This window comes from Stereum hirsutum (assembly GCF_000264905.1).
Source record: "Stereum hirsutum FP-91666 SS1 unplaced genomic scaffold STEHIscaffold_1, whole genome shotgun sequence".
Classification (NCBI taxonomy): domain Eukaryota; kingdom Fungi; phylum Basidiomycota; class Agaricomycetes; order Russulales; family Stereaceae; genus Stereum; species Stereum hirsutum.
The window spans coordinates 206,796-222,720 of record NW_006763131.1 but is presented as its reverse complement, the minus strand read 5'-3'; the positions used below and the strand labels follow the sequence as shown (position 1 = coordinate 222,720).

General features: G+C 50.4%; 7 protein-coding genes across 7 annotated transcripts; 4 read left to right on the top strand and 3 right to left on the bottom strand.

Moving 5' to 3' along the window:
• Window positions 1-388: 388 nt before the first annotated feature.
• Window positions 389-2,044, top strand: STEHIDRAFT_46589 (uncharacterized protein; the record flags this gene model as incomplete). The annotated part of the gene is made up of 4 exons (XM_007297945.1): window positions 389-575; window positions 1,292-1,445; window positions 1,638-1,717; window positions 1,884-2,044. 4 exons carry the CDS (start codon window positions 389-391, stop codon window positions 2,042-2,044), a joined length of 582 nt encoding a protein of 193 aa, XP_007298007.1.
• An 84-nt stretch (window positions 2,045-2,128) lies between these two features.
• On the bottom strand, window positions 2,129-2,879 carry STEHIDRAFT_116912 (uncharacterized protein). The gene has a single exon (XM_007298359.1). It carries the CDS (start codon window positions 2,536-2,538, stop codon window positions 2,302-2,304), a length of 237 nt encoding a protein of 78 aa, XP_007298421.1. The 5' UTR covers window positions 2,539-2,879; the 3' UTR covers window positions 2,129-2,301.
• Window positions 2,880-5,569: 2,690 nt separating this feature from the next.
• On the top strand, window positions 5,570-9,903 carry STEHIDRAFT_164237 (alcohol oxidase; the record flags this gene model as incomplete). Its single annotated transcript, XM_007298358.1, has 14 exons — window positions 5,570-5,711; window positions 5,782-5,887; window positions 5,952-6,035; window positions 6,100-6,222; window positions 6,280-6,936; window positions 6,990-7,020; window positions 7,069-7,369; window positions 7,431-7,613; window positions 7,671-7,970; window positions 8,038-8,105; window positions 8,176-8,487; window positions 8,555-8,717; window positions 8,829-9,415; window positions 9,504-9,903. 11 exons carry the CDS (start codon window positions 5,570-5,572, stop codon window positions 8,203-8,205), a joined length of 2,025 nt encoding a protein of 674 aa, XP_007298420.1. The 3' UTR covers window positions 8,206-8,487; window positions 8,555-8,717; window positions 8,829-9,415; window positions 9,504-9,903.
• A 1,059-nt stretch (window positions 9,904-10,962) lies between these two features.
• Window positions 10,963-11,605, bottom strand: STEHIDRAFT_116908 (uncharacterized protein). The gene is made up of 2 exons (XM_007298357.1): window positions 11,436-11,605; window positions 10,963-11,353 (listed from the first exon to the last, which is right to left on the bottom strand). Exons 1-2 carry the CDS (start codon window positions 11,566-11,568, stop codon window positions 11,199-11,201), a joined length of 288 nt encoding a protein of 95 aa, XP_007298419.1. The 5' UTR covers window positions 11,569-11,605; the 3' UTR covers window positions 10,963-11,198.
• A 41-nt stretch (window positions 11,606-11,646) lies between these two features.
• STEHIDRAFT_151121 (uncharacterized protein) lies at window positions 11,647-13,856 on the top strand (the record flags this gene model as incomplete). The annotated part of the gene is made up of 6 exons (XM_007298356.1): window positions 11,647-12,108; window positions 12,179-12,356; window positions 13,097-13,363; window positions 13,425-13,497; window positions 13,555-13,604; window positions 13,669-13,856. The coding sequence occupies 6 exons, from the start codon at window positions 11,647-11,649 to the stop codon at window positions 13,854-13,856; spliced, it is 1,218 nt and encodes a 405-aa protein (XP_007298418.1).
• Window positions 13,857-13,877: 21 nt separating this feature from the next.
• Window positions 13,878-14,208, top strand: STEHIDRAFT_46530 (uncharacterized protein; the record flags this gene model as incomplete). Its single annotated transcript, XM_007297943.1, has 2 exons — window positions 13,878-13,974; window positions 14,042-14,208. Coding segments are annotated over 2 exons (264 nt in total), but the record flags the coding sequence as incomplete, so codon positions are not given.
• Window positions 14,209-14,406: 198 nt separating this feature from the next.
• Window positions 14,407-15,768, bottom strand: STEHIDRAFT_143359 (uncharacterized protein; the record flags this gene model as incomplete). The annotated part of the gene is made up of 4 exons (XM_007298355.1): window positions 14,407-14,472; window positions 14,540-14,702; window positions 14,812-15,397; window positions 15,470-15,768. 4 exons carry the CDS (start codon window positions 15,766-15,768, stop codon window positions 14,420-14,422), a joined length of 1,101 nt encoding a protein of 366 aa, XP_007298417.1. The 3' UTR covers window positions 14,407-14,419.
• Between the last annotated feature and the right edge of the window lie 157 nt (window positions 15,769-15,925).

Below are 15,925 nucleotides of genomic sequence, written 5' to 3'. Positions count from 1 at the left end.
TAAAGTATCATAAAGACCGGGGCCAGCTTACGACTCGCCCCTTTTCCCCGCGCTCATCCTTGCACTTTGAACCGCCCTTGTCCCCAGGTCTCGCCCCAGTTCTCTTCGTCCTATCTACATCGACGTCGACTCCCGTAGACCATTCATAACATCGACAGTCACCATGGCCGACGTCGAGAAAGGAACGATCGTCATGAACGCGAACGCACCTCTGCCCCACACGAATGATACTACGTTCAACAACGGCCAGCCACACATCAACTATGCAGCCGGTCCTCCTTATTCCACGTCCCCAAACCGTCGTAAGCTCGGTAACCCTGGTCCTCTGTCCGTGTCTTTCCATTCTGTCTTTCTCCCCAGTCGCCCTCTGACATCTGATCCATTGCACATGCACAGCGGTCTTTTCTCTTTCGCATCCACGAATCTCATCCTCTCGCTCTACAACTGCAACACCCATGGCACATCCTCCGCAAGGCCAAACATCGTCGTAGGAATGGCTCTCTTCTGCGGCGGTCTTGCTCAGCTCTTGGCTGGAATGTGGGAGTTCGCGGTCGGGAATACGTTCGGTGCGACTGGTCAGTCTCTTTCTCCTCGTCTTCTGCTCCTCTTTTGCGCGTCTCGTTTTCATTTCATCCAATGTTGGCTATCACGGTCATTGTGTGGGCGTGCAGCAGATATATGCGGATTGAGCTCTTGGGGATAACAATTGTGCTTTAATTAAGCGGACGATACTCCATGGAGTTGTCCAAACTCACGCAAGGGTTCATTGCTGCACACTTCTTGAGCTTTCCCATTCCTTCGTTCCCTGCTTGCGCTGTTATATGATTATGCATGCGCGTGTCTTTCTGGGAGTCTCATCAAAGCGGATTCCACGTTTGATTCGCAATTCGGTGGTGGCATCTAGTACTTATTCCACTTACATACCCCTAACCGCGGGACGAGAGGACACCTGGATGTTACTTATTCTCTGGACCCTATGTCCCTGCATCCCCACATCTAGCGAACGCGCCTTGCGTTCATTCAGCCGGAATTTATTCGTTTCCAAATGCTTCTGATTCTGAGGTTGTGCATGATCTCATGCATATGCCTGCGAGACCTCGAATACTTACCCAATCGCATGTTTATTTTTTTCATGTTCTCGTGGTTTTGTTCCCGTGATCCGTGACCCTGTCTCCTAAACCGTCTCTCCTCCTCAGATTGCTTCGTACTAACCTCCTCCCGGTTTCATTTCCTTCATCTCGATTTTCGAACGCAATTTACACACCACCCACCCATCCTCACCAAACACCAGTCTTCTCATCCTACGGCGCCTTCTGGCTCTCCTACGCCACCATCCTCATCCCCAGCTCTGGCATCGCAGACGCGTTCGCTGCGAACCCGAGCGAGGAGCCGAACGCGATTGCGATCTTTTTGATTAGCTGGATGGTCGTTACTGTTATATTTTTGTGAGTTTTTTCTTTTCTTTTTTTTTTTTCTTTTTTTCTCGCTGGGGTGCGAGTGCGGCTTTGCTGGACCAGGCGGTCTGCTGTTGACTGTGTTTTTTCTCGAGTTCGGTCTGTGTGAATGTACTTTTAGGTGGAGAAGGAGGATGATGATGGAATGCTGACTGTCATTTTTGAATCCTTTTGAATGCGTAGCATCGCGTGCTTGAGAAGGAATATCGGCCTCCTGGCTCTCTTTGGGTTATTGATCATCATGTTCATGCTCCTCGCTATCGGTACGTCCCTCTCTTCTTCTTACCTCTAGTCCGGTAATGCATTGCATAGCTGACTTTCCCTTCTTCACCATGGCCTCACAATGTATCCCTGGCTCGACACCACCCCACTTCCCTCCTCTTCACCTCTCCACCTCCACATCCCACTCATCTGACCCCAACCCTCCAGCCAACTTCACGGGAAAATCCTCCGTCACAACAGCAGCAGGTGTCATCGGCTGCATCACGGCTTTCGTCGCTTTTTATGATGGTGCGGCGGAGTTGTTGACTGCGGATGATGCGTTTATGTTGCCGTTGGGACATCAGATCACGAAGAGGAATGTGGATTGAGGGGGGAGGTGAGGCGAATGTGTTGTGGAGGGTTTAAGGGAGAGTGGAAGTGGTTGGGTGTGGAATGGGCGGCTTGAGGTTCAGGTTGGTTGCCTGTGAGGCGACTCGCGAGGCGGTAGAGCAGGACCTTGCACGACACACGAGGGGCGTTTGCTTGGTCTTGGGTGGTTATCTGCATCTTCCATTACCAGTGGTTCTGTGGTTCGATTGTTGCGTGCGCATGGGAGGGCCCAAATTGTGATCCACGTTATATTACTTTACTTGAGTTTAGCCAGCCTTGTATAGTTCCGTTTATATCCTCCATTATTCTTTAGTTTTGTGCACTCGACTGTTCCGACTCTCTTTCTTCGTCTCGGTTTGTTCGATTTATCTTGCGCCTCAAGAACCAAGTCTCTCTCTTCATCCCCGTCGTCATACTCATACTGCAACTCGTTGACATAACACCCAATGCTAATCGTTGCTATCCCATCACTGCTTTGCACCCCACCTCGCATCCCCTCCAACGCACCACTTCACGTCTCCCACACCCGACTCCTCTAATCCCTCCTCATAAAGCTCATAAACCCTCTCCCAATCCCTACACACGTGTCTTCCCTATCCCGTCTGTCGAAAGTCGCATCTGTGTCTGTGCGGCGGGTGAGTCTGGGTCTGGTGTGATGGTGTCGTTGTTATCTGATGAGGAGGCAGGTGAAGAGTCGGGGAGGAGGAAGTGGGCCCGGGAATGTCAAGAAGACGATCGAGCGTCGTGTCGGCAGCGGCGGCGCAGCCTATGTAGAGCATACCCCCTGTGTGTTGTTTGCACTGTTGACGGTTGACGGTCGGTTACGATGGGCACATACATAATCCCATCCGCATAAGCAAGCCAGCGAAAAGAAGAAGAAGAAGTACGCGCCTGCCATCGAATGAAAAATTCAAAAAACAATATTACAGTAATATCGCGTGTGGTCCGTCATCCGTCACGTCACGTCGCTCATGCCAGTGATCGCCTCCCGGATCATCTGAAGACGAAGACGATGCAGCGGGTGGAACATACATACCTACGCCGAATGCACGTCCTATCACCCCACGACGAACTGATCACCATCGTCCGACAAATGCAGAAAAAAAATAGTATAGGATAGGATGGTGTACGCGGCCCAAGTCTCACGAACCCCATTCCTCTTCGGAAAAGCGTTCATAGCGCCATGCGTCGATCTCTGCAAGTGTGGAGTGTGAAGTACGGTTCTGATTCTTCGTGTGAGCGTGGGGGCGATGGGGGGGCCTATGTCGATGGGGAGCTCTGTGGGGAAGTCTGAGCCTTCGTGGCCTGGTCACAGGAAACGGTGGGTATGCATTTGTGATATGGAGAGTTAGGTTAGTGAGAAGGTATGGAGGATAGCTTGATGGAATGAGGTGATGGATGAGAATGTACTGTAATGCGCGTCATGATCTGCGTATGTTTCGTCTGAGCTCAAGTTATAAGATGTAGAGAGAAGAGAAAAGCGGCGACTCACCGTTGTAATGTAGGTAGCAGTAAAACCGAAAGTCTTGCGTCTTGACTAAGAAATCTCGATGATCAGGAAACAGTGCTTCGAGTTATGGACATAAACGTCAGAATGGAACTTGATGTGACTTGGTGACTCGAGTGGCTGATGACAGTAGGAGTAGTCAGTAGTATGTTGATGGAACGAAAGCCCGATTAATTATACGCGATGCGGAGGTCGTGTCAGTCAGTTAGCCTCGTCAAGCGCTACTCAACGTTCTGAGCGGTATCAAATACCAGAACGGCGACGTGGACGGCGGCCATGTAACGTACCATTCTGACTGACGTCCGGTGCCAGTTTGTGGCATCCAAACCAACTTGAAGTGTAAGAAGGTGACAGCCTACATATTGAGGACACAGAGGTGTCAATTGTGCCGAGCGCTCCCAGAATACTCTGTACGCTGCGTGACAGAATCAATTGAGCCGATAGTAAGAAAAATGATACTAGCGCCATTAGACATAGATAATTTTGGAAGGGTTGAAGGTTGGTTGAAAGCGGAAAAGTGGCGAGGAGCAACACGTGGCACGGCAGCCGCCGCCGGCAGGGCCCGTACAAACAGTGACACGGACCACATTTTCGCTACTTCCACCACGACCAGCTACCAGGCCTCTCCTCTCAATGTGAAAAGTTCTCGTCAATTTCTTGGGCAATATTTTGACTCGTCAGCGTGCACCTCGGCACTAATGCTAGAGAACTCTTGGTTGACGCTGGAGCATCAACTTAAGTATGGCAGTTCACAGTTCGAATCGCCTCCGACTCTAAACCAATTACAGTAATGCATTCTTGATGTCTTTGACCAGACCCTTCATGTCGTCTGTCAGATCGAAGCCTGTTGGCTAAGCCCAATGGATATCGCAGCTCAATATCATCCCACCTTGGAGCACTTATACAACGTAAGTAAAGCCTCCGCATGCCTCGGTCGACATCTCCGTGCCAACGAAGTACATATATAGCTGGAGATTGCTGGTTGCAGTTTTATCATTGCCTAATCACACTCTTTTTTCTGGAATCCAAGCCAAGGCATCTATATCCGATCACCTATCTTCTTAGGAGAAACACCATGCGTGTCAACGTCACTCTTTTCGCTCTCGTCGCTGTCACTGCCCAGGCAGCTCCTCTTTTTCCCGGTGAGTTTGATTTCATAGACTCCTGATATATTTTCTTCCTTTGAGCTGCTCATAATATCATAATTTGTGATATTTACCGGTATTTCTCTCGGATAGAATCGGCCGGTAATGGAATCGGCCAGCGCGAGCCAGCCCCGAATCGTAAGGGCTACAGCATTTTACTTGAGGTGCGCATTCATTTTGATATTCGATATAATTCCCCGTTCCAACATCTAAGGATCAGGAGGAGATTGGCAAACGCGAGCCAGCCCCGACTCGTAAAGGCTACGGCATTTTACTCGAGGTGCGCAATTAGTTCAACTAGCATGTGCCCGGCTGTTTGACAATAGAGAACAAAATGTCTGAGTATGATGATTTACGCTACCACAGACCATCAAGTGCTTTGGCCCCCGTGCTCGAAATGTACAATGGTTTCATGCTCCACGAACTGTTAAGCACTTTGGCCCGAAGGTATATTGACAGTTTGGCCCCCCGTGCAGCCTGCCACTGGCAGAAATGCATTTGGCCCACTATGTTTGAAGGTGTTTGACTCCCATGCTCAAATGCTTTTCCATTTTGTCACTTTGTTTGTATTCGCTTTCATTATTCAACTAAAGCTAAGCTGCAAGATCAGGCATGTGCTCTGGTGTATTTCCGGTTCTATTACCGCGGGGTCAGCTGGGCTCCGAGAGGGTCCGAGCTGAATTCGCATCAGGTTCTGATCTTGAGGTTGTGATGGGGTCTTTTATTAATTTCTCGGGCAGAAATACATCAAAGTCACCCTGCGCTGCTTTTCCTGAAGGTATAAAGAATCTCGCTCTGGAGAAGGTAAGCAGGCTTGATCTCGGGACTTACCTCGAGAAAGTTTGCAGTGCATGCGGAGTCGCATCTCGCCGATGACCTCATATAACTGTCTTCTGGGTGCTCTGTGTCTAGCGGTAGGTGTAGGTGTTGTCAAGGGACTAACTATCACCTCCGATCCTGGAGCACTAGCGAACAAGACGTTTACTCACGTCGTCATCGGTGGTGGCACGGCAGGTACGTCACATCTCAAGTGGATTCAAACAAACCTACCAGACACTGACGTCGAACGGGTGCCCTCCACAAGGGTTGACCGTGGCTAGTCGTCTTGCTGAGGAACCTTTGTTCAACGTCGCAGTAATCGAGGCAGGCCCAGACGCGCAGAACGATAGCCTCGTTAACGATCCAGCCAAGTCTGTACCTCCGAAACGTATCTATCTCCAATCTTGCTAACATGCAATCGTTTAATTCAACTAGCGACGAAACAGTCTCCTCTGTTTATCGTTGGGCGTATCTCACGACACCACAAGGAAGCAAAGGTGTGAACTTGACCATGCTACAGTAAGTATTGCTACCTCACCATAACGAACCTCAACGCGTCTGATCAAACCCGCTTCCAATGTAGAGGAAAGGTACTAGGTGGCAGCTCATCTATCAACGGAATGGAATGGACTCGGGCCACATCGAACCAATATGATGCTTTAGAGCGTCTCGGCAATGAAGGATGGAATTCGACTAGTATGTTCAAGTATGTCAATGTCATTGTTTTTCACTGTTACCTAGCACCCTTGACTTTCTCTTGAAGATACATGAAGAAAGCCGAAGGATTTCACCCACCCTCGTCTTCCCAGCTCGACCTCGGAGCGACTTGGGATCCTTCGCCCTGGATTCATAACACCACCGGCCCTGTCTCCGCGTCGTTCCCTAATCCCTATTCTGCAGCCGGCTCTTTCGGAACATACATTTCCTCTCTGCTAGCATACTTTGCTCCCGTCGGCCTTGTCCAAAATCCAGACGTATGCTCCGGTACGCCAAACGGTGCCGCCCGAATCGCGTACTCCATCATACCTGGCTCGAACGACACGAACGATACCGAAGAAAACGTGCGAGCAAGCAGTGCGAGGTCGTACGTATACCCTTTCTTAGGACAGCTGGATGCGAAAGAGAACCTTGTCATTTTGGTGGGGCATCAGGCGATTGGGATTGTGTGGGGAGATGACGATGCGGACGGAAATGCAACGGCAGCCGGTGTCAGGTTCGTGAACACACCTGAGGAGAACGGAACAGTTGATGGAGCGGTATGGGAAGTGGCGGTGAGAAAGGAGGTTGTCGTGGCATCAGGGGCAATTGGGGTACAGTCCAGCTCGTTTTCGACAAAGCATGCCACTGAAGTGAAACCTTTTCGTTTCCTCTTCCATCAGAGTCCGCATTTCCTTGAGCTCAGTGGGATTGGGAATGCGACGTTAGCTAGTCCTCCACCCAGCTTCAGTGTTAATAGCTTATCGTCTCTTCCAGGATCCTCTCGTCGATGGGAATTCCCGTCAAGGCAGAGTCCTCACCATCGATCAACCGTCAACCACTAATCATTGCATAGATTGACCTCCCTTCTATTGGCACGAACCTTCAAGATCAGCCGCTTATATCGGGCGAATACAACAGCAGCGCGTCCGTCCCGCCTTCGTTCATCAATACGACTAATGCTCCGAATGTCGGCGTCTCTACGTACCTCACCCTTGGGCAGGTCTTGGGTTTCGAGAATGGCAATTCTAGTGTACAGGGTCTCTTAAACAGCTTGGAAGAAAGGGCGAAAGAGATCGTGGCTGGTGGCGGGTTTGTGAACGAGGATGCGTTGAAGACCATCCTCATGATGCAAGCCGAGAGTATGCTCGACGATGGTCAGTTTTCGAGTATGAATATATTGCGAGAACAGCATTGATGATGTACTCTTCATGATAGCGCCTGTCGTAGAGATGTCGTGGGGATCGCTCGGAGGAATTATAGGGAGTGTCGTATGGAACCTCCTTCCGCAGAGGTATATCACCCGACTACATCTTAATTGGGCTCTATTTGACCGACATGCCTCGTTCAGTCGCGGCACCACTCACATCCAGTCCTCCAATCCTGCCGTACTTCCCCGTCGTAAGCCTTTTTCGCTGTTCCGTGCCCTCTGTCCTTCTACTCACACTTTTCTCCCAGTGAATCCCGCTTACCTTCGTGGTCCTGCCTTCGACCTCTACCTCATCTCCAACGCCACAAAATCCGCCCGTGCAGTCTCACAAACCCCTCCCCTCTCTGACATCGTGACTACTGAATTAGTACCTGACCTTTCCACCATCCCGCTCAACGCATCAGACGAAGTATGGCATGAATGGATACTTGCCAATGTTCAGCCGGTGATACATCCAATCGGAACGGTGGCGATGCTGCCACGAGAGATGGGAGGAGCTGTTGGGAGCGACTTGAAGCTCTATGGGACGAGTAATGTGAGGGTTGTTGGTAAGCTCGTCATGACGGCGTTTGTTTCCTGCGGATATAGTATGCCATGGCTGATGTGTCTTGATAGATTCGTCTATCATTCCGATCCAGCTCAGTGCTCATTTAAGCGCGACGGTGTACGGTATCGCTGAGAAGGTACGCTCAGGTCACCGCAGAAGGGAACAGTGGGCTGTTATATCATATTAATGATGTATGGTTTTATCAGGCCGCAGATATCATCAAGGGCTGCGATTGAGGTTCTGAGCGCAAATCTGTATCCTAGATTTCCACCATTGCGACGTCATTTTTACGGAGCATGCGTTACGACAGGTACGACTACTTGCCCGGCTTGTGACATAACCATGAAACAAACTTCCTGCAGACACTGCGCAGTGTTTTATACGATAAATATCAATATGGACCAATCGTCCAAATACAAGTCGGAAGTCCTTCCATTGATCTCTTTACCGCACCAGCTCGATCTGTTGGACTATCCTCCATACGCCCATTTGCACATTCCTTTCCAACTCCCACGGACCTAGAGAAGTGCAAGTGTTAGCCGAAAAACAAGGAGCTCATGAAATGACATGGACAGAATCGCTGACCGAAACGAGCTCGCAGAAGCGTATTACAGTGTTTACTTGACTCTTTGGCTAAGGTCATCGCAGTGGCCTGCGTGATAGTGGAATACCAATGCTCCGACTCGACAGTGACACACTTGAGGACTTTGAAGTAAGCAAGACAAATTGCCACCGATAAGCTGGTAGTCTGGTGAGCGCCAAAAGGTGTATGACACCATGAGTGGAATGGTTGAAAGGGATAGTTAGTGACTTTGATGCGGCTGATGACGACAAAAGGGTGGAGAGAACGGTGACTTACAATAGCTTCGCCACGATCCTGGTAATTCGAAAAGTCGACGCTCAACTCCTCGAGCGTCGGCAACTCTTCCTTGAGCTCGACGAGATACGGAATTGTTCTTTCTGCCGGAATCACGATTCTGACCGACTTGATTCCTGTGAATTTCCCCAAGGGATGGATAACGTCGAAGGGCTCTTCATCAAGACCACCGAACCGATCCTGATGCACGCCTGCAAAGTGTAAACTTGGGTTGGCATGGACGAGCTCCCAGTACGTGAAAGGGGCGGTGAATCGTTCCAAATCAGTGAAGGTAAGCTCCTTGTCCCCCAGGTTGCTGTCGTATTCGTCGGTGATGAGTTCGATATCTTTGAGACGAGGATGGTTGGAAAGGAAGTCAATGAGAGTAGGAGCGTGGATGAGGTCCATCTCGATTCTGAAGGTACGAAGGGAGGGGAGACGGAGAGCGTCCAGGATTTCGAGCGACCCTTCGGTCGGACAGAAGATGGAGTCAATATTGAGTGACTCGAGGTTCGGAAGAGTCGCGAATACGCGTTTGAGAAGTGCAGTGAGCTCAAATGCTTGGGCAGGACGCTTTATACGGTCGCTAGAGACGTAGAAAGATCAGCTCGCGAGATTCACCTATATTTCACCATGTTCGGAGCAAGTGCGGCTGCGAAAAACAGATGACCTACCTAGGAAGCCGTGAAACCGTGACGTTTTTGACGAGAGCCGCCTTGTCTGGCTTTTCCATGACGGTCTGGCACCATTTCTGAGCTCGACGAACGAGAGCCTTCGTGTCTCCAGCATACGTGGCCGTGCAGCGTATCGAAACGTCTCGGTACAGATCACGGACCGTGAGTTCGTGAAAGACGCGACTGGTGCGGCACAATGCCCATAGAGAAGATTTTGGAGCCTGCTTCGTTATTTCTGTGAGCAACTCAACAGGAAGTCGAGGAGCTTCTAGGTATTTCTGTGCTCTGCGCGTAAGAACCATGGCGGTTCAAGTTACGCTACTAGTATACGGTGGGATGACTGAGTACTGAGTGTCACGACTGTCGTCACCAAAAATTTAGAAAGGGTGAAAAGAAGGTGACTGCAGCGTCGGGAGCAAGAGGTGTACCCGTCACGATGTCACAGTATCGTGGTTTAAATATGGATGAATTCGTCACATAGTCACATGTGACAGTGGTAATTCCTTTGTGGCTCTTTCTTGGATTCCACGCCCTCCGGGCCAGACCTGTTCCTTCAGATTGAACAGCGCAGACCAACTGGTTATAATGCGCCTTTTGACCAACTTTATTGTCCAAACATCTCTGGAGACAAAACCGGCGACCCTTGCTGTGGCGAAAACGCCACAAAAGTTTAAAGCTCACAACACGCTCACCTGCGTTCAAAGAAAGAACGAGCACGGCATACCCGTGGCTCGAGATAATTAAATTCCTCACACGGGTGGAAGAACATAGGCTGCAATTAGCCCACGTTTGCTTGTTCAGACTTGTCAGGCATATTTGAACGACGCACGACACAGGTACTGTAGAGTGGCCGGAACGAGACGGGAGGACCGGGAACCACCGGGAGCCGAGAGTGATGGAGGACGAGTGACCGTAACAAAAATCTCCAGCTCCCAGGAAAAAGACGCCACCGCCACCGAAGAGGCGTGACGTGACGCTGTGACAAAGCTCGTCTCAAGACCTGTCCTAACAGGACCCCTGCGTATGCTGACGGAGGTCCCATCCTGATGCGACGAATTTTGGGCGAAAAATCGCGTTTCGTCCGATCCGTAGTGCGACGAAAATGGCCCGTCGATGCTGATGTTCCATCCCGCTATGCGGACGAAAATGCCTCCTGGGGACGCGAAAAATGGGGTAAACACGGCCAAAAACACGGGCGAAAAACACATTTTGAGAAAATTTTTGACATACAGGGCTTGAGAAGGCCCAGGAAGGCCTTATGCGGAGCGATGTTCCATCCGATCGTGCGTACGGAAATGGCCAAAAATCCGATGTCCCATCCTCATGCGGACGAAAACACCCCCCAAATCGTGCGACGAAAACGACCAATTTTGGGGGTTTTCGGATGGGACCTCTGTCAGCATACGCAGGGGTCCTGTCCTAACGGAACAGGAAAAACTCTCGTCAGGCTGTCGCAGATTGCCATCGCCTTGATTTCTTCGTCGGTTCCAGTTGGCATTGGTGACACCGCCGTGATAACTTTGGTCATGGGAACTACAAGTTTTCCTGTCGAACTTCTCAGTGCTATCGTCTCCTTTGCTGCTGCTGAAGGCAGCGAAGTCGACTCAAGGCCCGTGTTGGGCCCGTGCTACTACTATCTCTTTGTCTTGCCAGTCGCGTCCTCCACGAGCTTTCTATCCGCCATCTTTATCACCACGTGTCAATCCGCTGTTCTGAAAGATCGCTGGAAGAAAAGGATATGGAGCGCGCAAAACAACCGGTCATTCGAAGTATCAGGATGTGCGGGGCCCTGCTCCGAAACAAGTATTTCATAAGAGAGTTCGTTCGTATCGTGACGCTGGAATAAACGCCCGAGTAAGTCATTACAGTCTCATATCAGTTATTGGGCAACAGTACATATTGACCGTTGTACACGCTCAACTCTCTCGACGCACAGCTATCCCGTCCTCAAGTTGGTCCTGAGGGTTCTTGCCAATCTCCCCCGCCTCGAATCTCTCCGTTTCGAAATCAAGTTCCAAAAATGCGACCAGCACTGTCTCCCTCTCATCCCCTTCTCCTGTCCGGGTCATCACGAGTACGAAGACCCGACGGAGGTGTTGTCGACTCTCCACATCCCCACATGACAAGACTTCAACATCGAGGCACGCATGGTACACTCTCCCATCGTCGCTCACTTTCTGCAACGACACGCTCCGTCATTGCGAACCATCAAACTACGCATCGACGACGTCGATGAGCCTATCGAAAGTCTCCTGCGTGCGGACGACGTCCCGGGGCCGTCGAATTGGCCATTGAAACGCGCACCTCGCCCAGGCTTGCAACTCTCCCTACCCCTGCTCGAGGATCTGTCCGCGCCCGTTCCGTTCTGGGAGATTCTTGATCCTAAGGCCTGCCCGAGGTTGATGCATGCGACGTTGCTGCAGAGTCCGACGCTATCCTGGATGCCTGTCTATCCCTTGCGCTACTGTCGTCGCGTTCATGCCTTGAGTTTTCAGATACCGGCCACAGTCAAGGCGACGGAGGCATGCTTACGCTTCTTGGGGAAGCGGCTGGCGATATACGATATGAGGATCGAGTACTTTGCATGTCGGAATGATGACTCTGAATCGGTATGGCATCCGCAGTACGACATGATTAACTGCTGAAAGTTATACTTATCTACGAGACTGCTTACGACAGGAACTGCTGGAGTGCATCGCGAGATCACTCAAAGACATCGGCTTTAGGATGCTACGAGCTCTCTTCGTCAGGACGTCGAACACCTCCGGAAGTGAACACCTGTTGGCCGTCGAAGAGGTCGAGGAAGTACCTAAGATCATTGGGGATGTCTGCCCTAGCCTACGTCAATGTGTCTGGGGTGAGTCTCCCTGACCTCATTTCGGATCGGTCATATACAGAAGGAGAAGGTATCTTGAGCTGACATGGCATTATTTGACTGGTGATAGACGACTGCATGTGGAGGAGAACAAGCACCGAAGCACAATGGGAGACTGTGCGTGGGCCTCTGGGTCCAGATGAAGACGAGCATATGCAACCTAAGGAAGAGGAACATGTGCGGCCTGAGGAAGAAGAGCCTATGCAGCCTCGGCGTAGCCGCCGGATACAAGCACAAAAAGCCTTGCTGAACGCTTGATCGGTGGTGTGTAAGTAGTTCATGCAGTCCTTCCGCTTCCGTATACATTTGACCGACAGTCCCCGAGTTATCGTGTACTATATTTTCTGTGTAGTTTCGCCCATGAACATCATATGAGATATTGATGTGAGTGTAGTCACGAGTACTCTGATCCCTCAAGAGACGTGGTTACACGCAGGCATAGGCGGAAGCTTGATAACATAGATGCGTCGAACCCTCCAGTCAGAAGACAAAGAACATAGATGTCAGTCAATGTTCTTCATGCGGCTTAATGTGGCGTCGCCCGCGACACTCGATAAGTCCTGTATTCGTGTGCGCGTTGGCGCTCGAATCATTTTTTTTTGCTGCAAACCACCGTGTCCTATACCTCTCAATTTTGTATTGTCGCCGAGAACACTGACACCCTGCCTATTGTGTTTTCCGGTGACTTCCACCTAATGCCTTCGAATGCTTCTTCTCGTCAGATGCCGAACTGAATATTGCTATTCCTTTTAGCAGCGCGTCCGTCCCACCGTCGTTCATCAATATGATCAACGCTCCGAATGTCGGTGTCTCTACGTACTTAACCCTTGGGCAGGTCTTGGGTTTCGAGAATGGGGATTCGAACATACAGGGGCTCTTGAACAGCGTGGAAGCAATAGCGAAAGAGATCGTGTCTAATGGCGGGTTTGTGGATGAGGATGCGTTGGAGACTATCCTGACGATGCAAGCCGAGAGTATGCTCGACGATGGTCTGTTTTCGAGTATGTATATATTGTGAGAACATCATTGCTAATGTACTATTCATGATAGCGCCTGTCGTAGAGATGTCGTGGGGATCGCTCGGAGGAATTATAGGGAGTGTCGTCTGGAACCTTCCACAGAGGTGCGCTACCTGAATTCATCTTCACTGGTTTCGATTTGACCGACATGTCTCGTTTAGCCGTGGCACTACTCACATCCAGTCCTCCAATCCTGCCGTACTTCCTTGTCGTAAGCTTGATTCGTTGTTCCGTGCCCTCTGCCCCTCGCCCCTCTACTCACATTTTTCGAGGAGTGAATCCTGCTTACCTCTGTGGTCCTGCCTGCGACCTCTACCTCATCTCCAACGCTACAAAGTCTGCCCGTGTAGTATCACAAACACCTCCCCTCTCTGATATCGTAACCACTGAATTAGTACCCGGTCTTTCCTCTGTGCCACTCAACACATCAGACGTGAAGTATGGCAGGAATGGGTACTTGTAAATGTTCAACCGGTGATATGTACATTCAATCGGAACGGTGGCGATGCTGCCACGAGAGATGGGAGGTGCCGTGGGGAGCGACTTGAAGCTCTACGGGCCGAGCAATGTGAGGGTTGTTAGTAAGTTCGTCATGAGGGCATTTGTTTCCTGCGGATATGGTATGCAATGATTGATATGTCTTGACAGACTCATCTATCATGCCAATCCAGCTCAGTGCTCATTTGAGCGCGACGGTGTACGATATCGCTGAGAAGGTTGCCCAGGTCACTGCAAAGCGGAGAAGTGGGCTGATTATATTTATTGATGATGTATGGTTATATCAGGCGGCAGATATCACCCAGGGCTGCGATTGAGCGTGAAACTGTATTATAGGTTCTCAGCATTGCGATGTTATTTTACAGAACACACGTTGCGACTACTTGTCCCACTTGCTAGATAGCCGTGATACAAGTTTCCTGCAGACGCTGCTCAATATTGTAGACGGAACATCAATACGGGCTAATCGTGCGGACACAAATGTCGGAAGTGCTTTTATTGATCTCTTTACCGTGCCAGCGCGATCAATCAAACTATCCTCCACATGCCTGACGGCCTATCTCTTTTCAAGTTCCACTGACCTAAAGGAGTGCAAGTGTCAGTCAAAAAATAAGGAATTTATGAAATGACATGGACGGAATCGCTGACCGAACCGAGCTCGCAGAAGCGTATCACAGTGTTTACTTGACTCTTCGGCCAAGGTCATCGCAGTGTTCTGCGTGATCTTGTGATTCCAATTGTCCGCCTCGACAGAAACATACTTAAGGGATTTGAAGTGGGCGAGACAAGTTGCCACCGATAAGCTGGTAGTCTAGTAAGTGCCAAAAGGTGTATGACATCATGAGTGGAATGGTTGACATGGATAATCAGTCATTTTGATGCGGTTGATGACGGCAAAGTGGTGGAGAACGGTGACTTACAACAGCTTCACCACGATCGTTCCAATTCGAAAATTCGACGCTCAACTGCTCGAGCATCGGTAGCTCCTCCTTCAGATCGTTGAGATACGGAAGTGTGCTTTCTGACGGAATCAAGATCCAGACCGACTTAACTCCCGTGAATTTCCCCAAGGGGTGCATAACATCGAAAGGGTTGTAATCAAGATCCCTGAAACGATCCTGATGCACGCCTGCAAAACGTAAGTTTGGGTTGGGTCGTAAGGCCTCCCAGTACGTGAAAGGGGCAGTGAATCGTTCGAGCTCGGGGAGGGTAAGCTCCTCCTCCAGCTCTGCGTCGTCGAATCCGTCGATCATGAGCTCGATATTTTTAAGACGAGGGTGCTTGGAAAGGAAGTCGATGAGGGTAGGATCGTTATCGGAGTCCATCTCGATTCTGAAGGTACGGAGGGAGGGCACACGGAGAGCGTCCAGAATTCCGAGCGACCCCGAGAGCGGATTTAGTGAACAGTCGACGTCGAGTGACTCGAGGTTCGGAAGAATCTTGAACGCGCGTTTAAGAAGCGCAATGAGCTCAAATGCCTGGGCAGGATCATACTCTATTAAGTCACTGAATACGTAGAAAGGTGAGCTCGCTGGATTTATCTGCATTTCGCCATGTTCATATAAGCAGATGACTTACCTGGGAAGCTCTGAAATAGTGACGCTTTCGACAAAAGCCGCCTTGTCTGGCTTATCCATGACGGTCTGACACCATTTCTGGGCTCGGCAAACAAGATCTTTTGTGTCTGCGTCGTTCACGCCCGTGCAGTGTATCGTGACGTACCGGTACAATTCGCGGACCGTGAGCTCGTGAAATACACGACTCGTACGGCACAATGCCCACAGAGATGACTTTGGAGCCAGCTTCGCGATCTCTGTGAGCAACTCAACAGGAAGTCGAGGAGCTTCTAGATATTTCTGTGCCCGTGTGAGAGCCATGACCGTTCAAATGGCGACCGCTAGTAGTATACGATGAGATGATGGAGTGCGATGATTGTTGCCGCGAAGCTTAGAAAGGGTGAATAGAGGGTGACTGTAGCGTCGGGAACTGGTCGGGAGCAAGAGGTGTTGCTGACACGGTGTCACGCTAGCGTGG